General features: G+C 31.2%; 1 protein-coding gene across 1 annotated transcript; it reads left to right on the top strand.

Annotated features, from left to right (window-relative positions):
- The first annotated feature begins 18,013 nt into the window (after positions 1–18,013).
- Positions 18,014–25,187, top strand: LOC114411671 (probable protein S-acyltransferase 22). Its single transcript, XM_028375323.1, has 9 exons — positions 18,014–18,846; positions 18,940–19,053; positions 21,467–21,871; positions 22,186–22,254; positions 22,334–22,405; positions 22,914–23,042; positions 23,210–23,290; positions 23,562–23,744; positions 24,122–25,187. Exons 1-9 carry the CDS (start codon positions 18,805–18,807, stop codon positions 24,896–24,898), a joined length of 1,872 nt encoding a protein of 623 aa, XP_028231124.1. The 5' UTR covers positions 18,014–18,804; the 3' UTR covers positions 24,899–25,187.
- The last annotated feature ends 1,800 nt before the right edge of the window (positions 25,188–26,987 follow it).

Raw genomic sequence — 26,987 nt, 5'->3', positions numbered from 1 at the left:
ATAGGAGTGAAATGAAGTTGTGGGTCTTTGTTTGTAGGAGTTGTTATAGTCTTTGCAAATAATTATTAGCTTGTAAATAATAGTCGGTAGCTCATAGATAAAGTTAAAGATAATGTATTGCTTAAAGATAATTGCTAATAGATAATTTAGCATTTACATATAATGAATAGCTTGTAAATAATTGAATACTTGCTAAGAGATAAAGTGATTATGGTATTTTCAAATATTTAAGAGATTAAAGATAACTTGTCTATGAGAGAGTCTGACTGCTAATGGTTGGACGTTCGTGCTCTTGTATCAGGGTTGACATAGAGGGTGGACACATGTCTCAGAATATCACGTAGGATGTCACGTATATTTTGTGAACCGTGAACAACGCATAATTAAAATTATATAAAATTTTATTATATAAAATAAAATAATCAATTGATCATTAGTCAACTCAAGCTAAACATAAAATTTTATTAAAATTATGATAGTGCAATTATATGCGCAATGAATGTTGAACATAAAATGGATATTAAGCCTTCGTCACAAACACGTTGGAAAAATCATGTGAATAGTCTACGCGGAATTAAAATTCAAGCTTCAAACATAAGAGAAGTTTTATTTCAATTAGCTGAACAAGATAATGATCCAAAAATTAGGACTGAAGCTGAATCATTAACTATTCATGAAATTGAAAACTTTGAGTTGTTATTAGCTATGGTTACATGATATGAGTTGTTAACTGTTGTAAATGGAATTAGTAAGAGTTTGCAAACCAAAGACATGTGTATTGACGTGGCTATAAAATTATTAAACGGTCTGATTAAGTACTTAGAAAAATATAAAGAATGTGAATTTGAAAATACTATTGTTAGTGGTAAAAAAAATTGCAAAAGAAATGGAGATTGGATGTGTATTTGTTAAAAAAAACGTCAATTTCATAGAAAAAACACTATGATGAAAATCTCTCTGAATGCACATAATCAAACATTGAGAATCCCGAAGAGTCTTTTAGGATTCATTCTTTTTTATATATAGTTGGTCAAACAACTGGCTCACTTAAAAGAAGAATTGACTATTACTCTTGCATCTACCGAAAGAAGGTTTTTGAAATTAAAACTGTTAAAATTTTATTTGCCATTTATTATGTCACAATGTATATTAAATAGTTTTACTTTTATTTCTATTAAAAGTAAGTTTTTAAAGAATCTTTATTATGAACAAATTATTGATGATTTTTACCAAAAAAATACAAGAAAAACAATATTCAAATGAGTATGACGATATCATTTTCTCGGTTTGCCCAAGAGACCAAAATTTTCAAGTCCGGTTATGCCAGGACTCTTTTATACTTGTGTTAGACCCAAAACCAAATGCTTTACATATGCACCTTTTATGAGATAGTGATAAGAATAGTGGACGATAAAGACATTTTATATTAAAAAAAAAACTGTGGTTCTGGGTAACAACTAAGACAAAATTTAGGGGTAATGTCTTAAGTGGTTTTTATATTATTTTTACTTAAAATTAAAATTGAATTTTGATAGTTTATAAAACATTGGTCGACGTTATTACTAAGTAGGAATTTCAATTTTAATTAGAGAATAACACTAAAAATATTACTTATTGTTTGTTTGAAAATAGAGAAGAAGAAAATGGAAAGAAGGAAAATAAAATAAAAATACTTAAATTTCACTATTTGTTTGAGAAGATAAGCACGAAGAAGTTTTTTTTAAGACACAAGAAAATCGCCCTCCCCCAAATTGGCATGAAATTGGGGCGTGATCTCTTTATCCTTTTCTTTTTATTTTTGTTTCTTAAAAATAAATAATTTTTTATAACACAAAAAAATAAAAAATAAAATAATCAAGTAAACATTTTATTTTTTGGGGTTAAATTTATTTTATTGGTAATTTAGTATGAAAATTTTTATAATTTATTTATTTCTTTTTATTCCTTTTCTACTTATCCAAACAAGCGGACATTTTTTCCCGCTTTTTCATTTCTTATTTCTATTCATTCAAACACCACATCTTTTCTACTTTATTTATGTATTTTAGTTTTTCGTTCCTGATTTTTATCTTTTTTTTTTCTTTTATCTCGAATCCGAACAAGGAGGATTGAGGTACCAAAGTTCTGTTGAAATATTCTAGAAGAGCCCTAGAATATTAAAATATTCTATTTTCGGTCTATAAATATTAATTGACATTGGGTTGTGATTGATTCCTGAATGGAATTTTATTCTTATGCCTCACAATATTTACTTTTCCAATTTTTTGTATTGGGCCGTGAAGGCGTGATCACCTTTTCCACAGTTATGGATAAGTTCATAAGTTGGCCTTCTAAGAAAACAACCTAAAAATTGGCCCACAGATAGGGTTGGGAAAGTTTGTGAGCCATTGTGTTTAGTGTCATTCTAACCAAGTGAAGTTATTAAAGTGAGTTACTTCTTCTCTTTTTTTTTTTTTCTAATAAAGATGTATTTGAGACTTCTTTGACATTTAATTAATTTTTCTTTCATCGGATGGGTTCATTTTAGGATAAAATGGTACCTTCATTAAAGTGTGAATTATCTTTGATGCAAAAAAAAAATGTGAATTATTCAATATAATATATGAAATGTAAATGAACAAACGAGGCAACAACATGAATTGAGGAGGGACCACACCATTCAGAAGCATGGACATACATAATTAAATGCTTCACATGTTTGTCTAAAGTTATATAATGAGACACAACCACCACACCCACCAGCTTCTCTAGGCACCTTCATCTCCACCACCACCTCATTTTTTTTTTATCTTTCTCTCTTTTGTTCCCCATCAAGCAAAAAATATCATTAACAATCACCCCTTCCACCTTGGTTTTTTTATCTATGTACTCATGAATCTTAGTCATGGTCATGGACCCACTATTTCTTATTATGCTGCCCATCCATTAAGCCCCCATTAAATGTGATTAGATTACCAATTATTTTGCTACGAAGACTACCAATTTAACTGATTGTGAACCTTTTCACCTCTTCCACTTTTTCCCTTTTTTATCCATGAATTGCGCATTTTGTTTCTCTTTTGGTGGGTAATTAGTGTCGTAACAGCTTCATTTGATGACTCGAATGCATATACTTATATTTTTCCCAAGAGAATGAATGATTAAAGACTGAGATTATATATAACACTATGAGAAACATCATGTTTAATTCGAATCATTTCCGTGCATAAGGACAATCTCTCTCGTAATATCTATTAGTATTGGAATGTTTAAACTAAAGTATTTCATGAATATAGTGCATTAGTTCTCTCGTGTAAAGTGTTGCATGTAACTAAAAATCTAAAATAATTAAATTAATCAGACTTAAATATATTTTTAATCTTTTAAATTTAAATAATTATATTTTTAATTCTTAAAAAAATTATTTTTATTAATTTTTCAAAAAGTTACTTTTAGTCCCTTTTATTTTTTACGTTAATCATATCATAATTTGTAATTATTTTTCACCATCAATTTTTTTTAATTTAATTTTTTGAAAAAATGATTTGTGTCCATATAAAACTGTAATAATATGTAAAAAAAGTCACAATTCAATGTCCATATTTGTTTTTATTTTTTTCTTTAAAACATCATAATATCTTTAAAAAAAGATCACCAAATCATATGAGTCAAAATATTTTGACTGTTTAAAATTGTAAAAAATCATTTTTTTTTAAAAATAAATTTTGGCAAATAAATTTTGGCAGTTAAAACCGCTCCTAACCTAATTGTGAAATTATGAACACAATAAATAAAAAAGAATTAAAAGTAATTTTTCAAAAATTTGATGGACTAATAAAAATAATTTTTTTAGGTCGAAAAAAAATAATTATCTAAATTTAAAAGAATAAAAACATATTTAAATCAACGAGTAATATTTTTTTTGGGTATTCACTGATCGAGTAGTATACTTTGTATTGAATTTTAAACAAGATGTATACAAAAATGCACAATAGTAACTTAGCTGAACAAACTCTAAAAAACAAAACCTTAGCTGGACACATAATTAATACTTAAACAGAGTACCCCCAACTATGTTAATGTATGAAGATGCGCTATGGATCTTGCGTATGACACGTCACAGATCCAAACCTTCATGAGATAATTGTAAGTATTTTTATTTTAGAGAATTTTCCTATTTTAGACTAGAGGATCATTCACTCTCCCTACATTTTTTAACTACCAAAAATAAAAGTCACCCGAAAAATAAACTAGCTTAATGATATCATACCTTCTGGATATAACGTAGGCTGATGATAAAATACTTGGACATTTGAGAGGAACAAAAAGAAAGCAAGCTTTTTGCCTAGTTTTTATGAACAACTTTGTAGTGTTCACCTATTCAACGTTTGAGTTTCAGTGAGAGTTAGGTAAAATATTAAAATTAATTTCCGAGCACATAGATTAATTAATGTAAAATTATTCTTAGTCATTGATTTTGATTTTGATTCTTTTATATATATATATATATATATATATATATATATATATATATATATATATATATATATATATATATATATTTGCATTAACTACTAAAAGAGAAGATTTTATTACTCATATTGTTTGTGGTATAGAAGATATTTGTAATCTCTACCAAAAATACATTAAAAATTAACTAAAAATTATTATATTCTCTAACAATATTTTTTTTATTATTTTTCTTAATGTTTTATAAAGAAAGTATTTGATAAATATCTTTCTAAAAATAATATTTTTCTCATTTAATAAATGAGAAAAATTATAAAATTATAGAATGAATGACTACCATGTTGCTGCAATGTTAAGATGCACCTACCCGCCATCATACATGTAATACTTTGGCCAGTTTTTCAAATGCTCAATTCAATTGTGTCATTTTAATATAACATTATTCCAATGTCAATCATTGATATCACACTGGACCCTCTTTCTCTCACTTGACCAATCAGGCTTCATGTTTTGAGGGATAACCATCAGAATCTCTATATTCCTTTCACTTCTAATTAACTAATAAGTGATGATAGCCAAAATGGTAGCCTGCAAATTTTTGTTTTCTTTACTTTCATGAGTCAGCATCTTTGCCTTCAAATGAAGCAAAACCTTTTTATTGTGGTTATCAACGTTTTGGCCTCTTTTGGATATTTAGGTTAAAAATTCTTATTTTCTCAGCCTGGGTCCTCTCATAGCATGATATAAACACAACCATTGCAAGTCACCAATCCAATTCAAAAGAAACTTAGAAACAATTTTTATATTCGCGTTAATCACTATTCTAAGAAACTTTTTTCATATTCATATTTATCACTGTTCTAAAGAGGAAAAATGATAATTTATGGTAACATATATAGTAACAAGCTTGGCCCAGTTGGTAAACAAAGACAAAACTTAGTGGTATACTTTAGGTGCTGCAGAATTAAAAGGACCATTAACTATAAAATTGAGATAACATTAAATGCTACTTTTAATGCAGGTCGATTTTAATAATGATAGATTATTCAAACTAGTCAAGGAATATTCACACACACACACACAAAAATCAAGGAAAATAACAGAAAAGTTAGATGAAATAATTAGTTGAAAATTATTAGGTGGACAAGTGAAATGGATAATAACTAATAGGAGTGTGGAATTTATTTTTTTTTTAAAAAAAAAAACTCTTTTTACTTTTTACTTTTTTGACTCATCTAAAAAATACAAAGAAAGAAAAATAAACAAAAGCAAACAGTAAAAAGGTCAATAATGTAAATTAATCAAGTAATTGAGGGATTCAATCCTTTTACAAACATGACAAATTGAATCACAAATCCTCACTTCCACAAACATAATTCACCAACAAAAGCCTTAAAGTATATCACGAAAACAAAAGATGGGTTAGGTGTGAGACCATATTATGGATAAAAAAAAGCGAAATATAAAAGGGCAAAATAGAAATGTAACTCCCCGCTTCAACCCTTGCCCCCACTGTATTTTCTTCTTCTTTTTTTCTTTTTTCTTTTTATACTTCTTTTTGTTACAACACACACGTGAGATAAGATTTATTTTTGTACTATTATTTTTTATATTATTAAAATATAAATTAATTATTTTAATTGTTAAATAATTTAAATTATAATAATAATTGAATAACAAGATTAAAATTATATATTTAACCAAAAATAGAATTTAATTCTTTAGTTTTTTATTTTAAAGTTCTTTGTTATTTATTAAATTGTATATATTGTTTGGGCTAAAATAAAATTAATAATCTAATAAATAATTTATTAAAATCTGTATAAGTCAATTGAAATTGTAAAAAAATTTGGCAAGTTTTCCATAAATTTTCTCAAATCTGACCAAATTAACCTAACAAAGATGGGTTGAGTTTAAAATATTTTAACACACCATTTTTTTATAACCTAAACTTATTTTAACACACACATGAAATCATATATATATATATATATATATATATATATATATATATATATATATATATATATATATATATATATATGTAATTACTCTGATTAGTTTCTTAGTATTTTTTTTTTTGTAAAATCTTATTGTACTAATAAATATATCCATTCTATTGGAGTATAAAATACTAACATTTTAAGGAAAATGTTTTGAGGTTAATTCTTGCATATTTTAAGGTTACCATTCACAATAATTTTTATGTGAATCTTTTTTATATATTTAATATGGTGAGTCTCAGTGTCTCACATGACATGTGTTTTATGTTGTAGCTAGGCTACTTGCAAGGACAATGTCTCAATTTATTAAATATAATAATTAAAATTTCCAACATAATTGGGAAGCTATGAAAATATTGTTAGTGAAGGTAAACTCTTGAAAAAATGAAGAGTAGACAGCACTGAAAGAGGTGATTAGATGACATTGCCTGTAGCATTAAATTTAGTCCTCTATGTTGGAATGTGTCTTTGGTCCAATGGAGTGTCCAAGCATGTCTTCTAATGTATCGTCCAATCTATATATATTAGTTAGTTTCTTAGATGGCTCTGTGTTGTAACTATTTTTAGACGTTATAATTGTTTTCCATTATTCTATTAAAGTTGTCAACTCCGATAAGAGGGGTTAGTTAGCAAGGTTTAGAGTGAGTAAGAGAGAGCTTTTGAACCAATCTTCATTGTACTATTTTTTTTATTTGCAATAAAACTTCCATTGTTGTGTTATTTCTCTTCTCTTTTTATCATTTGCTTCTTTATTTGTTTTCGTATTTTTTCAATCTTAAACCTAACACAAATTGGTATTGGAGCTTTAGTTCATATCAATTTTGCACCATTCATGATGGGTCTAAGTCATCCGAGATCAACCATTTTGTTTGTTCTATTCGTGCTACATCTTCAATATTTGATCGAGAGGATGACCAACACAATCAAAATTGAGAAATTCATAGGGAATAATAGCTTCAACCTCTAGTGCATCAAGATGCGTGCATTGTTAAAAGAATAGGGAATTTAGGCACCTCTCTCTGATCAATCGTCGAAGATTGATAAGTCAATCCTTGAGTTACAAGATGAAAAGACTAACTCGTTGATTCTCTTGTTGTTGTGTGATAAAGTTCTTTATGAAGTTTTTGAAGAGAAAATCACTTTTGTTTTATGGGTTAAGTTGGAGAAACTTTTCGTGACAAAATCAATCTGCAATAAGTTGCTTATGAAACGATGTCTATTTAGCCTCTGAATTAGAGAAGGTACACCACTGAAAGAACATCTTGATGAGTTAAATCTTATTTTGATGGAGCTCTATGACATTGATGTTAAGATAGAAGATGAAGATATGTTAATGATTATGTTAAACTTTCTCCCTCCTTCCTATAAGAATTTTATAAGTTCACTTAGTGTTGGGAAAGACTTTATTATACTTGAAGAAGTCATGTTCGGTCTCTATTTTAGAGAGCTTCGACTGAAAGCATTTGGGAATGGTGATAAAGCCTTTGCATTTAGATTATCAATAACTGATTCTGCTAAAGGACAAAAGAAGAATAAAGACAAAGGTAGCAAGAAGAGAAAAGTTGATCCAAAGGACATTTGTAATTACTGCAAAGAACCTAGTCATCAGAAGAAAGATTGTCCAAAGAAAGCAAAGAAAGATTATGTTGTTGTTATTGTTTAGAATGACTCGTCATTTGAAAACAATTTGGTTCTGATAGTTGGTGAACAATTACAACAACATTTTGAACAATGGGTATTGGACTCAGTTGTTCTTATCATATGCGTACACACAAAAGCTGGTTTATATCATATGAGAAGAAGTTTGATGGTAATGTTCTGATGGGTAACAATGCCTCTTGTAAGTCATTCGGTATAGGTTCTATACAAATCAGAATGCATGATGGGATTGTGAGAACCTTAAACGATTTTCTCCATGTTCCAAAGCTTAAGAAAAATCTAGTCTTTGTGGGTGTCGTGGATTTAAAAGGTTTTTCTTCCTGGGTTGAAAATGGAGCTTTGCAAATTAGAGGAAAAAGGAACTTTATGGTAATGCAGGGGACCAAAGCAAGGAAAGTTGTACATCCTTCTAGGGTCCACTATAACAGGCTCTATCTTAACTATTTCACAAGTTGGGAGCCATGCGTCCAATGATAATTTGTTGTGACATCTGTGTCTAGCCCACATAAGTGAAAAAGGACTGGAAATTATGAGCAAGCGAGGCTTACTTGGAAATCACAAGGTGGAACCTCTTTAGTTTTGTGAGCACTATGTCTATAGGAAGCAACATCGAAAGAAATTCCCAAAGGTTTTGCAGACTACGAAGGTCACATTGGACTACGTCCATTCTCATTGTTGGGGGACCTTCGAAAGTTGCATTGCTAGGAGGGGCAAGGTACTTCCTCTCCATCATTGATAATTAATCTAAGATGACACGAGTATTCATGATGAAACAAAAATTTGAAGCTTTCAAATGTTTTGAGCATTAGACGATTCTTATGAAGAATCAAACATGAAAGACAATGAAGTGTCTTAGGATTGAAAATGATTTGAAATTTTGTAAAAATGAAGGCATGGCAAGACAACGTACTATACACTATACTCTGCAGCAAAATGAAGTAGTTGAAAGAATGAACATGACCTTGTTGGAAAAGGCCAGATGCATGCTATCCAATTAAGGGTTGAATAAGAGTTTTTGGGATGAAGCAGTGAACACAACATGCTATCTCGTGAATCTCATATCATCAACTATCATAGATTTCAAGACTCTTATTAAGGTATGGTCTAACAAACCTATCAAATACTCAATGTTGAAGGTGTTTGGATGTTCAACATACCATCACGTAAGTGAAGGTAAGCTAGAGCCCAAAGCCAAGAAGGGTGTCTTTATATGCTATAGAGATGAAGTTAAAGGATTCAGAATCTAGTCTTCGTTAGAAAGAAAGGTCATTCTGAATAGATATGTCATCTTTAATGAAGTCTATATGCTGCATTCTAAATCTCAAGAAAATTCAGGCATGTCTAAAGATGTCACTAAGCACGTGGAGTTTGAGAGCCCCACAATCAGAAATTTTAGTGATCAAAAGCAGTTTGAAGCACCCGATGGGACTAATAAGGATCTTCAAATGCAACTTCAACATCAAAATTTAGCACCAGTTGAGGGGTCTCACTGGACGAGTCAAAACCATCCGAAGTAGCCAAAAACCACAACACCCAGAAAGTCTCAAAGACAAATCAAAGCACTTGAAAGATATGTCTTTGATAATATAGTGTCTTATGCGCTATATGTAGTAGAAGAAATTGATTCATTCAAACCAACCACTTATGGAGAAGCAATTTCATGTTCTGAATTTGAAGAGTGGATGATGGTTATGAATGAAGAGATGGAATCCCTTAAGAAAAACTAGACTTGGTATTTAATTGAATTATCTGAAGGCAGGCGAGTGGTGGGGTGCAAGTGGATCTTCAAGAAGAAATTAAAATCATCAAGTATAAGGAACATTTATTAGCGAAAGGCTATAGTCAGAAAGAAGGACTACAATGAGATCTTCTCTCTAGTAATTTGACATACTTCAATATGTGTTTTACTGGCTCTTGTAACAACTCTAGACATGAAGTTAGAGCAACCTGATGTCAAAATAGTCTTTCTCCATAGAAGATTGGAGGAAGACATTCTCATGCAACAACTTGAAGATTTTGAGGCACAAGGGAAGAAAAATTTTGTTAGTAGGTTGAAGAGGTCTCTTTATAGGCTGAAGCAATCTCTAAGGCAATGGTACAAGAAATTGTCTCTTATGGGTACAACAAAAGTCCCTATGATTCATATGTCTATCATATTAAGGTGGAAGATGGTTCCCATATTTATCTGCTACTCTATGTGGATGACATGCTCATAACATCTCAAGATAAGTCTAAAATTCATAATCTAAAGTTCCTACTTAATAGTGAATTTGTGATGAAAGATATGGGAGCTGCAAAAAAGATTTTGGACATGGAGATCAAGAGGGATCGGGCCCAGAATAAGTGTTTCTTATGTTAGAAGGAATACATTCAAAAAGTGCTAAATCATTTTGGGATGACATCCACAAAACCAATTTGTACTCCTTTGACAACATCCATTCACCTCACTGAACTCAATGTCACTCAGTTAGAATCGGAAAGGGAATACATGTCTTGTGTTCCTTATGCAAGTGTTGTAGGTAGTCTCATGTATGCAATGGTGTGCACAAGACCGGACCTAACACAAGTAGTCAATGTGGTGAGTAGATATATGGGTAAATTTGGGAAAGAACATTGACAATCTGGGAAACATATATTCAGGTACCTTAAGGGTACAACTAATATTGAACTGGTCTATCAAGGTGACACATCTTGTGTCCTTGGTGGATATTCAAATTCTGACTACGTTGTAGATTTAGATGCAATATGATTTGTGACAAGGTATGCATTCACAATTGGCAATTCTCTTGTCACTTGGAAGGAAACACTTTAACCCACACCAGCCTTGTCCATTACAAAAGCATAGTATATGGCTTTGGCAAAAGCAACAAAGAACGGTATATGGCTGAAAGGTCTTATCAACAATCTTGGGTTTCCACATGATAAAACTATCATTTTTTGTGTCAAAGTGCAACTTTTTTAACCAAGGATAAAGTCCATCATGAGAAGACTAAACATATTGACATCAAATGCCACTTCATCCGTATTGAGAATAGGATTGCAGTTTAGAAAGTTGATACAAAGGGGAATTTAGTCGATATGTTCACAAAGTTTGTTCTTCGAAGCAAGTTGATGCATTATTTGGATCTACTTAATGTAGATTGCTAGAAATAAACAGATTTACATCAGATTAAGAGTTGTTATTGAATCAAGATGGAGATTGTTGAAAAAAGGAAAATTGGACAACATTAAAAGAGGTGAATAGACGACACTACCTATAACATTTAGTCTAGACCTCTATGTTGGAATTTGTTTTCTGTCCAGTAGAACATCCAATTATGTCTTTTAATGTGTCTTCTAATCTATATTAGTTAATATGTTAGATTATTCATTGACAATGTCCTGTATTGTAATTATTTTTAGTCGTCGTAATTATTTTTTATTATTCTATTATATTGTCAACTCCTATAAAAAGGATTAATTAGTAGTGTTCTGAGTGAGTAAGATAGAACTTCTAAACCAATTTTTATTGTACTGTTTTTTATTAGCAATAAAACTTTAGTTGTTACATTATCTCTATTCTCCTTTTATCATCTACTTCTCTATCTGTTTTTGTGTTTTTTCAATATTGAACCTGTCATAAACTATCTAAATTTTAAAGTCATGTCATATCTACATATCAGTGAATAAAAAATCCTTCCTTGCTCCACGTGTATGCCTTTGATGTATACTATTACTATCTACACTGAAGGAGTATGTCTTAATTAAAGTAAAAATCCTATTGGGGTCATTCATGGAACGTGATCTATGTAGATCCGTACATCAATCACATGCCTAAGAGAAAACATAGGAATGGTGGCCAATAAGAAGAATAATCACGGGTCAAATATGTTTTTTTGTCTTATATATTAATATTAATTTGTAGCGGCAGCGTGGCAGGTATCCACAATTCAACCAATATTATTATATTTTGTCTAAAAGTTTTGAAGAGAACAAAGCTTATGATAAAATAATTAAAATGCGTAAATGAAAATCCATAACAGGTTGAGATCTTGCGTTAATCAAGGATTTGTGAGTTGGATTATTAAAACATTGTTCTGCCATAAGATAGTCAACTTATGCCATTTGCCTTGCTTACATGTTCAATTTTTAACTTTTTATGTCTTATTTTTTTGTTGTATTGCAAATGTGATATTCCTTCAAAACTTTATACAACACTTCGACTCTACGTGTTTGTTTGGATGCGAACAAAAGGCCGTTTGTAATCAATTTGTAACGTAACGTTATATGCTTGTTTACATTTTTGAATAAATGCTCTTTATTTTAAGTCAAATTCATTTAAAGTAATTTTTTTTAAAAAAAATTTTTTCGTTAAATAAAGCTGATTTTAAGTACAGGATTTAAATAATTTATTTATGAAAAAAACATATTTAGATTTTAAAGATATATATATATATATATATATATATATATATATATATATATATATTAACAAATCCCATTAAAACTAATTATTTATACGTATAAAACTTTATACTGTAAATTATTTCTATTTTATAGTAAGATCACATGTATTCTCCCAATTAAACATTTTCTTTAAATATTTAGTATAATTATATATTCAAGATTCAAAGTTAAATGTGAGATTATTAATTAAGTTAAAATAATCTTATATCTTTATGGTTTTAGTGTAAATTATTTCTAAACAAATATCTACCTGAATCGTATTACTAAATTACAAAACCAAATTATCATAATTAAATTCATTTAGTATATAATCACGGGCAGATCCAAGTATAAATGAGGGGTGCAAGCACCCCTGACTTTTGAGAAAATACAAATATATATATAGTACTATTGTTATCTTTTATATCTCCTATTTTTATAATTTGTATTCACTGTTCCCAATTTTTCAATTGTCAAATCTTATGTTTATTTTTTTTATTTTCTAAGTTTTTTCTTTAAGTTTTGTTCTTCTTTCAGTTCATCGAGTACTTTACGTTGTATTAAACGGAATGTTTCGTTCTTTTTTCAGCTCATTACACTTAATTTTAATATTTATGTTTTTATTTTCATATGTATGATACTAAAAAGTATTTTTTATTTTTAAAATAAATTGTCTCCATTGACTCTCGGTCCTAAATCCACGTATATAATAATACTCGTATAAAATATCCTCTCAAAATACTCATATAAAGTGTATATCATGTGTATGATTTAAGAGTGTTCGGCGTTGAATTAGGCAACTAGATCATATATTTATTTATTTACATATGCTAATTCCATTTTCTAGTTAGCATATCTGTTGTCGAATTTAGTTAAAATATATTGATAATATAAATTTTTTTAACAACATTTAATTATGAAATTATACGTATGATAAAATAATAAAAAAAATATGCATGATAAAATTATTAATTTTTGTAGTATTTATTTTAAAATTTATATCTAAAATAAATTTTAATTAATTATGTACTAAAAAATTAGCCTAAAAATTGAACTCTTTGTTGCGTACTGTAACATAATGATCTATAAGCTCTAAACTATAGCATTAGGAATAATGAATGATTATTGATTGCTAAGCATGAGTTCTTAATTACTTCCGCACGTGAAAGTTAGTATGAAGTCGGTGCTTATGTGCAGATACACTACGATCAATCATGACCGTCCATTAATTAATCAGCGGTGCAAAATCGACGGTCAAATGTGTCTCACGGGTCAACGTAATTTTAAAAAAAGTTGGGACTCGTGGATGGGACGAAACCGAAGAGGACATTCACAAAACGCACATTAATGGCTTTGCTTTTCCCAAAACGACATCCATGTAAATTCAATGGACTCGATCTGCTAAATTAAAAGAGAAAAAAGTTTAAAAAATTCAAGTTGCGGTAGTGTCTGACAAGAAAACGACAAATTGCTTTCGACGTTTCGCAAGACGGAGTTTACTCTCTCTATTCTCACTGTCACTGCGCAGTTATCAATATCAATATGTTCGTTTAGTGTAGACACATAGTAGTAACATTTTTATAATACCATTTGTGCCCTTCTGTTCAGTCATTGTCTATGCTCTTTGTAGTTTGCACCTTGCATTCTGTTTTCTAATTTTATTTCTTTCGGTCATTGTCTTTCTTGAGAAATGAATGCTATATATATTGATGGTAGATCAATTGAGGTGAATTGTTTCAATTTAATGACTAATGAGTAATTTTGAGTGATTTGTTTTTCTTTTAGATTAAAGACCTTGGATGTTTCTTCATTTCAGATCAAATCTCATTTATAACACGTGACTGTTATTAGTCTAACAAATTAAACATGAATTATTTTGTTAATTTTATAAATTAATTTAAATTTGGGTTCTAAACTTTTTTATATATATATATAGAGATTCGTCTAAGACTTGTAAGACTTAAGACATATTGATTGATTGAAGTTTGTGTTTGTTAAGTGATGTTGAAATTTGAATGCTAAGTTTAAAATGTGTTTAAAAGGAAAGTGGATAATAAGTAATTAAATGTAAATAATTAATTTATTAAAGTTAAAGTTAAATCATTTAGATGATAGACGAGTTTGATATGATCTTTTATGAAAATAATTTTTTTTTATCAAATTTTTTTAATTTATTTTATCGAATTGTGAATTAATTATTTTTTTTATAAATCAAAAGATTAAGAAAAAAATAGAAGTATACGGCCTCTTTCAAGGGAATGAAACAAATGCTCTTCCATTATAATTAGTTACTTTAGTCACGGTTATTCTCTTCACTATTCGCATGAGATGCCATTTTTTAAAATAAAGGTACTATTACTTTATTAATTTAATTGTTTGCAGTACATCCATAGACCATAGTGTAATGTCTGTCATCTAATAATGAATTTCTATATAATTGCTTTTTTATGATAATTATTTTAAAATATATAAAATAATTTCTAAATAATTAACGATATATAAATCTTTAACGCAAACTATGTTAAAATTAAACTCTTTTTTTTTTTTGCTTTCTTGATATCAATATTTAAGGTTAACGTTTAAGAAAAAAAGTAAGAAAATAAATAAATGATATTATAATTCTAATATAATAAATGTTTTTTTAACAAAACCTTTTCAATTTATTTTATAAGAAATTAACAAAACCATTAAAATATTCGTTAAAGTAGCAGTAAAAAAATATTAGTTTAAGTAAACGCATAGTCAAAGTACAGGATTTGCATAAACTTAAAATATAATATGCTTGTGTGGGTTAATGAAATAATGTTTTTGATAAACATTCTATCACACTGATCATTACTGGATATAATTCGACGGAAGAAAAATGTGTTTCATATATGACTTGAATGTTTTGAGTGATTTAGAATTTTCTTTTCTAGGAAAATTTTCAAAGGATAGAAATAATATATCCCGTTTTATATTAGTCGTTGTTTTTAGTATTTTCAAATAAAAAATATAAAAGAACATTTTTTTTTTTGCTTTTAAATGATTATTTTTTAGTACACAATGGTAGTAAATATAAGGTTAGAACATGAGATTGTGCAAACTACTCAATCTTTTCAGTAGTAGGCCGCCCTAATAGGTTAGTTCGTTTTTAAGTTATGATGCAATTGCAAGGTATTTTTTTTTTTGACGGTGCAATTGCAAGGTTTATAAAAACTGGAAACGAGATAATTAATATGATCAAAGGATAATTTTTAAAAATATAGGTTTTTTTATGATGACAAAGTATAGGTTAAAAGTATTCAAATGTGAAATTTAAGCACGCTAGCTATTGTCATAAAGATAAAAGAGCTAGTTTGTAGCAGCAACCAAAAATACAAAATATATAGTGTCTGTATAAGAATGTTTGAATTGTTCCGTAAGTAATGTATTTATTTTCTTTGATAAAACACTGAATTGAGTGTAATGGCATTTTCAAACCTTTCATTTAAGAAACTTATTGCTTGGTATCTAAGCCACTCAATCGCTGTGTCAGTGTTTGTTTCCATATATTCAGAATATTTTAGAACTAGACAACAACAAAAATACACCATAACTTGGTTTTATTTAACCAAATGAAGGCCAGTAAGGTGAGCATTAAGAAATCATCAATAAATATCAAAGGGAGTGAAAAGAGAAGTTAAACATTAAAGGAAAAAAGTACAAGCTGTTACTTATTGAGGGATGAGAAAGAAGATGAGTTAGGTCACTTGTTGGATATTAATGGTCTAATCCACATTATATTCAGGGCAGACTAAACTAATTAGTTAAACTAGTCAATTGAGAGACATTTTTTAAAAAAACTTATTTAAATAAAATATTATATTTCTAGTTACATGAATGCGTAACGAATTAATAATTTGTAAGATAGTGAATCGATCAATCACACCCAAGTTGAGTATGTAAAATTTTGTTAAAAGTTGATTACAAACAAGGTCAACATAAGTGAGACATAAGTTAGCCATAAAATTAAGTAAACCTAGTGATGTAAATCCACTTACATAGAAGCCAACAAAGATTGATGGTGATTCAAAATAATCTATATCACACATATATTTTATTTTAAGTGTATATTTTGTATAAGCGTTGATAAAATTATTTTTTTTAAAAATAATTTTATAAAAATAATTTTAATTAAAATTAATTTTGACATGATGTGATTTATGTTGAAATATTTTTATTATAAAATCAAATTATGAATAAAAGTTAATATAATTTTTTTTATCAAAGTTATTTCAACCTAAATTTAATATTGAATCCAAAATTAATTCTAAAAGATTTTTGAACGTGAAACTTTATTTAAAATAAATTATGAATTCATAATGAATTATCTAACATCAAATCAAACACACTAACTAGTAGCATAATTTGGAGATACCACATAACTTATTTTAAAAAAAAGAGAAGAAATTTGATATTTTTCTATCAACATATGTCTATATCAACTAGATACGTAGATTGTAAAAAAAGAAAAAGAAATAGATGAGTAACAATAAGTCAATAATTACCACTTTTCCATTTTTATTTATTTCTATTTGCTCTTTTTTAAACACATAAAATAATCCTCCTAAGCATCGAGCAGTTAATGCTATTAGGTAGGATAGAAGTACCGAGTCTAATTACTCTTGCATTTAACCAAAAATATTCTGTCAACCGTTCTAAATTACCCTCATTTTATCTTTAAACTAATTTTCAATATTCTTTTCAAAGAAGATCAATAGTTAAGAATAGTCTTATGTCATAATTAAATTATTTTTTATAATCTTAAAAAATAATTTATACATTTAAAATATTTATTATAAATTTTAATTATAATATAATTTATATTCAAAATATTTATAAAACATAAATTTTAATTATGTAAAAGTACACATTTATTCTTGAGTAATTTTTTTACATCTTCAAATTTAACTTGAATACAACTATTAAAATTGAATTTTATTAGTTTAATTGCTGGGTTCCAACTAAAATAATCTAATTTTATGATTATATATTTAATTAAAATAATTTGATATAAATTTGTTGATACTTTTTTAAAATTAAACAGAATCTAATCATTTTTATTCGATATATATATATATATATATATACTTTGACCAAACTGATCCGAGTACAACTTTCTGATAAATTTCCTATCCATGATTTTTGTTGACTAAACTTGTTTACATACACTGGACATTAGACAGGGTTACCCCACCTTATATGAACAAAACTCCAACATAGTAATTTCCTAGTATCATTGCACAGTATAAGGAACTGCAGCAATAAAATAATAATAAAGAAAGCCAAACCTGGTCAAACACAAAACAGTGAGTTGGTCATTGATGCTGGATTTAATTATATTCTTATAGTACACTTATTATACAATTTATTACTACTACAAATTTATTCATTAAATATACGATGAAGTACGAGAGAGAAAGAGAGAGTGAAGAGAGAGAATGCGTTGTATGCGTTTTTCCTGAGCAAGCTTTTAAGTGATTGTTTGTTGGCAATTAACAAAAGCAGAACCAAACAAACAACTGTTATTGCAGTGAGTGGCTTGTGAGAGTAACACATGATTTTGCCTATGGAAAAAGGTGCTAACAGTCTAACACACAGCACAGCACAGCACAACACAGAGGTTAATGCTAAGACCCCAAAAAAGTAAAAGGGGTGGGTCATGAAATGAGGTAAATTTCACAGCAAAGAAAAGAAAGGAAAAAAAAATCAAACACAAAACAAACTCAATTCGACTCACACTCCCACCACACTACATAGCATAGAGATCTATTCTCTTCTCTCTGCAAAAGTAAAAAGCTTTGCAAGCACCCCAACATCTAAATCCAGAAAGAAAGGCCATTTCTTTACATCTTCCATGACCTGGGTAAGGTTTGTCTCTGAGTGAACCAGACAAACCTTTGCTCACTCTACACACTCTCACACACACAAAAAAAAACTAACCCATTCTCTTTCTCTCTGTCTCTCTCTTTGTTACATCTCTTTCTGCCAGCTCTTTGTACCAACATGTCATTGCAAGTTAGGTTTTTTTTTTTTTTTTTTTTGCTGGTCCCAGAGTGAAAACTTTGGTTTTTCTTCATCCCTTCTTCCCTTGAAAAGAACTTAAGGGAAAAGTGGTGAAAGAAAGTGGAAGGATAACAGTCCTCTACAGTTCTCTTTCTGGTTGGTGCTGTCTGCATTTGTGTGTGTGGTTTTTTGTGCTTTTGTACTTCTCCTTCAGAGTTTGGGTTTTTATTCATACTGAAAGATGAGGAAGAATGGGTGGCAGCTACCTTATCATCCTCTCCAGGTGGGTGTAAAGTTTTGATTTTTTTTTTAGGATTTGTTACTGTTGTTTTTGTGGGGGGTTTGTCATTTTGATAATTTTTCTTTGTGTGTGAAGGTGGTGGCTATTGCTGTGTTTATGGCTCTGGGGTTTGCCTTCTATGTGTTCTTTGCTCCTTTTGTTGGAAAGAAGATGTATCAGTATGTTGTAATGGGCCTCTACACACCCCTGGTAACCCAATCTTGAACCTTTACCTACTTTATGCTCATTTTACTGATTTTATGTGGGCTGGTGGAAGGTGTGATGAGATCTGTGATTGTTGTTTTCTGATTCAAGGTTTTGGTTTCATGCGTCTCTAATCTTTATGTCCAATCTGGGTTCCTTTTCCTTTCCTATTTTTTAAAAATTTATTTATTTATTTTGGGGTTAGCATTTAGATGGTGTTCAATTTAATGTTGTATGGAGCTGTCTCTGGATAGCTTATGAGTAGCCCATTTGGCTGCTTAATATGCCCTCCTTAATTAAATTATCCTCTTCTCAATTATTAATTGCTTTTTTTAATAATGTTTTGAGAGATAGCCTTGTGAAGATATATAAACAAGAAATCAAGGCTTTTTAACTGTGTTGGCTTTCATATTTGTTGCTTTTGTCAAATTAGGCAAATGCATATGAGCTAGGAAATTATTTTCATAATTCAAACAAGTTTAAGTTTTTGAAGTTCAAGATAGCACTGAATTGCCCTTGTCAGAATCCTTTTATGGCCTTCTTGATAATTCTGGCAACCATCACTCTCTTTGGAGGGAGGTTGATATTGTTGAATCTGGAACATGTTCATGGAAGGTACCTTGAATGAGCTACTTATAAAGAGGGTGACATTGAATTTTGCAATGGCTTCAACATTCTGCTTAAATGTACAACCAGTCAGTGTCTAAATATGGGTGACAATTTGCCACTTAGTTGACTTTCTGTGTCTGCAGATGTGGTATTTGGAACTATTATGTATTGGCTGCTTGTTATGTCTCCTTAATTAAATTATCCTCTTCCAGTTTATTAAATCCCTTTTTTAATAATATTTTGAGAGACAGCCTTGTGAAGATATGTAATCTAGAAACCAAGGCTTTAAACTGTGCTGGCTTAGATATTGTTGCTGTTGACAAACCAGGCACATGAATATGTGTTAGGAAATTATTCTAAAAATTCAAACAAATTTAATTTTTTGAAGTCCAAGATGGCACTGAATTGTCCTTATCATATTCCTTTTTTGGCCTTCTTGATAATTCTGGCAACCACCACCCTCCTTTGTCAAAACTGGGACGCATTCATGGAAGATACCTTGAATGTGCTACTTAAAGAGAGTGACTCTGAATTTTTCAATGGCTTCAACATTCTGCTTAAAGGTACAGCCAGTGAGTGTCTGAATATGGGTGACATTTAAGCAGATGTGGAAGTTGGAATTATTATGTATGCTTTTCGATGACATCCATGGATGACAGAGATAGCTCTGTCTGCTGGTCATTATGCCAACTGAATCATTAGCATCGTCATGAACCTTTCAGTTTTAAGATTTTAAGAAAAATGTGGAATTAGAGCAATACGCCAACTTTATACTATTAATACTAGATTATGGAAAATGTGGGCACTATAAAAATTAGCTGTTTTGTATGGCTGTTTAAACATAGCATAGCACTAACAGTTGCAACTTGATGGTGGTTTTGTTTGGAGATCATTGCAGATAATGGTTTAGGTGCTCTCTTGAGAGTTTGGAATTTGCATTTATGTAATCACTAAGTTCAATGAGACTTTTAGGGAAACTTATAAGATTTCATTATAGAGGTTCTTGGTAAAATGAATTGTTTTCCTCAATGAGCCATGGGACCATAAGCTGCAATAATGTTTGAATTGGGTTGGGTAATCTGCATCAAACACTTAGTTAAGAAGGAATAATTTGGCAAGTTGATTAGTAAACTTCTGGTTTCTGCACACTATTTGTAATTATTATTTATGGCATCATATTATGGTGTAGTTTGATTTGATCCATGTATCCAACCTCACCTAGTAAAGAAATGCTTGGCAATGGTTGTTGTTGTATTTGTAGATTCACAATCTTAGATTTTGAACCCAAAAACTACTTTAACTATCCACTAGTGGAGAATGAACAAATTCTTGGGTTTATGAACTGAACTCACAACAATCCTTGACTTGTATATTGTTAGTCTTTAATCGTAGAGCCAATGGAATATTAAATGTGTGGGTAGCAATATATACCCGCTATCCAATAAATACAATATGCTTGATTATCTATATTCTGGATAAATTTTTCTAGGCTGATATGCTTTTGCAACCTATGTTCAGCTCTCTAATATTTTGTCTTGCTGTTTGCAATTTTTGTTAGACCTTTGTATGACTATGACCTTTTTAGGGCTGCTAGCTTGCTACTGCCTTGCATCACTCTGTGTGGGTGAATATTTCTGGCTTTGAATGTGCTTGCAAGTTGCAATACACTTTACCAATATTGAGTGACAAATGGTTATTTTGATACCAATTGTATACACTTATAAAGATGGGAACTATCTGTGTATTTGTCTTAAACTACACAAAGGACATTATCATGTTGTACTAATACTAATACTTCTCCTCTTTCCAGATTACTTGTGTCTTTGGACTGTACATTTGGTGCGCAGCATCTGATCCTGCAGATCCTGGGGTTTTCAAGTCCAAAAAATATCTTAAAATTCCAGATAGCAAAAAGCTTGATGGACTCAAGAATTCTAAACTAGGAGGGGAATCAACTTCGTCGATGCATGATGGAAATGCTTCAACTGTTGGACCAAAATCGGCTGATAAGGAAGAATTGGGAACTGAAGCAAGTTTTAAAGATGCTTCTATTTTTACTGAGAAGAAAAATGCATCATCACCTTCTTCGTCCTGTCTTCTATTGGTTTGCTCTCCTTGTGCTTATATCTGTGGTTGCTCAAGTTCAAGTAACGAATCTTCTGAACAACAAGCAAGTGAAGATGGCATGTTCTATTGCAGTTTGTGTGAAGTTGAGGTGAGCAGAAGCATTTTGACTAAACCTTTGTTCCTCCAAGTCTATTGTAACAATACATTCTGTAATATGTTATCAGTGGGGGTGAACACGTGCATTTCTTGATCTATTTTTATGGTAACAATCCTCCAAGCGAAATTCAGATATACCATATGTGCATTCCTTGATCTAATACTTCATAATGTCATCAGTTCTATTTTACAAGTGCTCATCTTGAAATGCATATATTTTTAGCATTACAACAATGCTTGGAGTTTTCATTCTGTCAATTTTGTTAATAAAAAAATTTGAATCATTGGGGAATACTGTTGTTTCAGGTCTTCAAGTATAGCAAGCACTGTAGAGTTTGTGACAAGTGTGTTGATCGCTTTGATCATCATTGCAGGGTATGATAATTTGAATTCTCTTTTCTTTGCTTATCAGTTGATATATCTCTGAAAGACTGTTGCTTCCATGGTTTTGTAGTGGCTGAACAACTGTATTGGGAAAAGGAACTACAGAAAATTTTTCACCCTTATGGTTGCTGCTCTCCTCTTGGTAAGCAAGATTTTCCACCTATGCTTTGTTTATAATTCACATGTCCAAACATTGCATCATCATTTTCTAAAATCTGCAACTATGTATAAAACCATACCCTACAATTCAAACATGATTCTTCTCCTGATCATCTTTCTGAAATCTTCTATTCTCAAAATACTATTCCTTCATTCCTTTGTGAGGCTACTTTAGTTTCCCATCCTACTGGAACTGGATTAGGAAATGAGAGCTTAGTAAGCTATGGTATTAGACTTCTGGAGAACTTATGGCTTGGTTTAGTAGAGGCTTGCTTATATATTTTATTTCCCTAGTTTCCTTGTAAAATACTTGATATTCTTCCTAGCAAGTCTCAAAAGTTGAACCATCCTAAAACCCAACTTGTTGGAAGCAGCATGCCAAAACCTGAAGAAAACCCCAGAGTAAGCATTTTTAATTTCCTAGTCATTTTCATTTATTAACTATTGACAGGTATGTGCATGGTTTGTGCACCTTGGGCTTGGGATTGCAGCTTATTCTTCAGTGGTTGACTGGGATACTTGTGCTTATCTGCTGTTTTGTTGAGAAGAAGAAATTTTCTGTGGATATCTCCTCCAAATTAGGGAGCAGTTTCTCTCTGGTTCCCTTCGTTATTGTGGTGGTGAGTATTCTGCTTACATTCTTGGTATATATTATGTGGTGGTTAGTGTATTGCTTAATTGGTTTTCTATGCATCTTATGCACACTGAATATTTATACTTCTTCTTTGACTTCTTTCTTTCCCTTGTTCCTTTAATGCTATGCGTGATGAACCTCTTCTTTTCACAGGCAGTTTGCACCATTTTGGCTATGATTGCTACCTTACCCCTTGCTCAGCTGTTTTTCTTTCATATTCTTCTCATTAAAAAGGTAAGCTTGGCAACTGTTTGGCACTAGAAAACCTACTTCCATCTTGTAAAAGCATCTTATATAATCATGCATACAAGTGGCAACTTATTTATTTTCTCTTCTCTCTAATTTCTCTCTGGCATAAAAAGAAATTCAAAAGCATATAGGAAATATAGTTTGATAGTTGTACCAAAATATGCCCCCTTGCTTCCCAGAGACAAATTCATCTCATTTTATAACAATGAAGTTGTTTAATACTAAATATTATGATTATTGTGGTGTGACTACTCAGGGAATCACCACATATGATTACATCATAGCTTTGAGGGAGCAGGAGCAGCAAGGTATTGGAGGTCAGCAGAGTCCCCAAATGTCTCCTGTTAGCTCCCTTACTGGAATGAGCAGTGCAAGCTCTTTTACTACATTCCATCGTGGAGCATGGTGCACACCCCCACGTCTGTTCCTTGAAGATCAGGTAACATTTTCATTTCAGTTCTGCTATTTGTTAATGTTTTGTTTCTGTATTTTATGATAGGACCTCTGCCTGAAATTCCTTCTCATGCGATTTTCCATTTGTAGCACTAGTACATTTGCATGGATTTTTTATGTGTATCTCTGGTACAATATCATTTGAATGAATGACTTAGTTACTGAAAATTTTACTAAATAAAACATAATTCACAATGACATTCTAATTAAATGTGGCTATGATAAAGATGTGTAGCTGTAAGTTTCTTAGATGTTTTATGATTCTATAAAAAATAGTATCTTGAAGACTGTGATGTATTGACTTCAGAAATATATCTAAGCTTTCTGGATGTTGTGTGATGGTTTGCAATTTGCATTATGCAGTTTGATGTAGTGCCCCCAGAAACAGCTTCTGTAAGCTCGCTGGGAAAGAAGACAATGAGAGATGAGCCGGTTAAGAAAAAGAATACCGGAGCAGTCAAAATCAGTCCATGGACCCTGGCGCGGTTGAATGCAGAAGAGGTTTCCAAGGCTGCTGCAGAAGCAAGAAAAAAATCGAAGATTCTTCAGCCTGTGACAAGACATAATAACGAACCATTCAGGCTGGATCCAGACCACAACTCAGGCAGCAGTGGCCGGCGAATGAGCCCCAGGATCGAGACCAACAGAAGACGGCCCGGTAAACGGATTCGCCTGCCTGCTGACTTGCCTGTGGAGGCCATGCCAAAATTTTCTGCCAGCAACACTGACAAAATTTTCAGTGGAACATCTAGTTTTGCGCTTCTCCAGCTCGAAGCACGAAGTGCATTTCAACCAAGTCAAGCAGTGTCAAGCTCAGCTGGGATTGTTGCTTCCTCTCCTGAAAGCAGTTTAGACTCGCCTGACATTCACCCGTTTCGTGTGTCTACGACCGAAGCCGAAGAAGCAAGAAGGCTTGCTGGTCTTTCTGCTGCCGCCACTGCGAACCTGAAGGGAATCCCTCTGTCAAGGTCAACTAGTGATGGATATGAGGCCTCTGGTGGGGAGGATAGTGACAGGGTTCCCACCAGGATTGTTCAGAGGTCCACAAATTGGACTAATCTGCTCTTCAGTGCTGATCAGGAGGAGAGAGCTTTTGAGACAAAATCATCATCTAGCATGGTTTATAGCAGAAAGTTGTGACCAATTTGGGTATTAATTAGACAAAACTATTTTCAGATTATATTGATGGGAATTGTTCATTCTTTGATTTGTGAGCCCAAAGGTACTTGTTCAACTTCAACAACCCTTAACTCACCTCTTGAGGTTGAGTTGATGCCCCTCAAAGTTTTGGAGGTAGGCTAAGTGGGAAGTGGGAACCCATGTACAAAGTTTTAGGTCACAGTAACTGATTGAGTTTCCCAATATATTGTTTTCTGCTCCCTATTTTGATAAAATTTTAACCAAGCAGGTCCTCTCATCTTAAAATAAATTAAGTTTCTCTCATAACTTCAAATCAATTTATGCACTTGAATTTTTATAGAAATTTTCTAATTTAACTTATCTAAAAATTGATTTTAGCTTGTGCATAAGTTAATTTTAACTTGTGCATAAGTTTTGTTTTTTTGGCTCAACTTATGTATAAGTTAATTCTAATTTGAATGATAAATTTAATTTATTTTCTTTCTCATAAGTGTTTATTTAAAGCTTTATTTAAATAGGGCTAATATCTTATGTCAGATGTCAAAGCTTCCGGTTGCTAGAAGCATCACTGCGGCAAATCAGTTTTAGTTTTGAGTTTTTAATTTCAACTTTGATTTTATAAACCTGTTAGCAAAATAGAAAAGGAACTTCAAAATCAAAGTAGCCACTCCCAGGGTGCAAAATCAAAATGGTCGCCGTAAACAATATACATATGCTCGGATCATTACATTCAACAAGAACAATACCCAAAAGAGGTCAATTTCAAAAGGGGATTGATATTCCTACTATCACTTTGAAAAGTAGTGGGAATAGATAAAATGTTCCTTGTATACATTTTTTCCACCCCTCATCTCTTCCCCTTCCCTCTACCCATTCTTCACCACCCTTTTCCCTCTCGTGTCTCTTCCCCCCCTCACTTTCCCTCTAGTTCTCTTCATCCCTGGCCCAAAAGGTAAGCACCCCTACAATTTTTTTTCCCACTTTTTTATATACAAGGAAAAATATGATTTTGTTATGTTCTAGGTTGAGGATTACAATGGAATCGTATTTTTATTGTGTTTTTTTTTAAAAAACACCACAACATAAGTACGAGTATGTTGTGTTCTAGGTTCAGTGACACAACAAAAACGTGCTTCCTTTGTGATTTGTTTTTTGTTTTGAAAAAATATATAATAAAAGTACGATTTTGTTGTTATTTTCCTAGTAACACAATGAAATCGTATTTCCATTGTGATATTTTTCAAAAACCATAATGAAAATATGATTCTATTGTGTAATTGTACAAAACACAATGGAATCGTACTTTTGTTGTGTTCATTTTTTTTATGCTTTTAATTTATTCAATTTATTGTTTAATTAATGTTGTATGCTTCTAATTTTAATTTTTATGCTTTTTTTTGGCTCGCACGAAGCGTATTGCCTATGCCTTAGATGCTGAGGCACAAAGGTGACTTGTGATTGCATCAGCATGTCATGATGCAAAATTGGCTTGGCATGAACAACTACATGCAACAGAGCCTAAGGCACATCCAGAGGCAGAGGCATAGCCATAGCCACAACTAGAGATACTGCCTGCTGATTGTATCATCAACCCACCATTTGGAGGAGGCCCTATCAATTTGACTTTGCTTCGATCTTATAAGGACCACGTAGCTGGGCATGTATCGATTGGTTAGCCTAGAGATGAGCTGAAGCTGGTTAGCCATGGTGGCAATGTTATTGACTACCCTACCCAAGCGACAATGAAGGGGTACGTGGATAGGTCAAGGTTGAAGGGCCTGTATAAGGCGCAACACAATGAGACCTCCTCCTTCCACCTTTTAGTTGGAGAGATGACCATCACTCTTGATGATGTGTCATGTCTTTTACATCTTCCTATCATGGGCAGTTTCCTTGATCACACATACACGACCTACACCAGGAAGGAGACAAAGGTCTATTGAGGTCAGAGCTTGGCATAATGATCTACCAAATGGTAGATGTTGCGACATCATCAGACAACAAGGTGACTCTTTCCTAGTTAAAGAGGTTGAATCCCACCTACATTGCTAGTGAGTGGTTCATTTGAGTTGCCATGGCGTATTTGTTG

The sequence above is a fragment of the Glycine soja genome, chromosome 1 (assembly GCF_004193775.1).
Source record: "Glycine soja cultivar W05 chromosome 1, ASM419377v2, whole genome shotgun sequence".
NCBI classification, from domain to species: domain Eukaryota; kingdom Viridiplantae; phylum Streptophyta; class Magnoliopsida; order Fabales; family Fabaceae; genus Glycine; species Glycine soja.
This window is presented reverse-complemented; position numbering and strand designations above follow the sequence as displayed.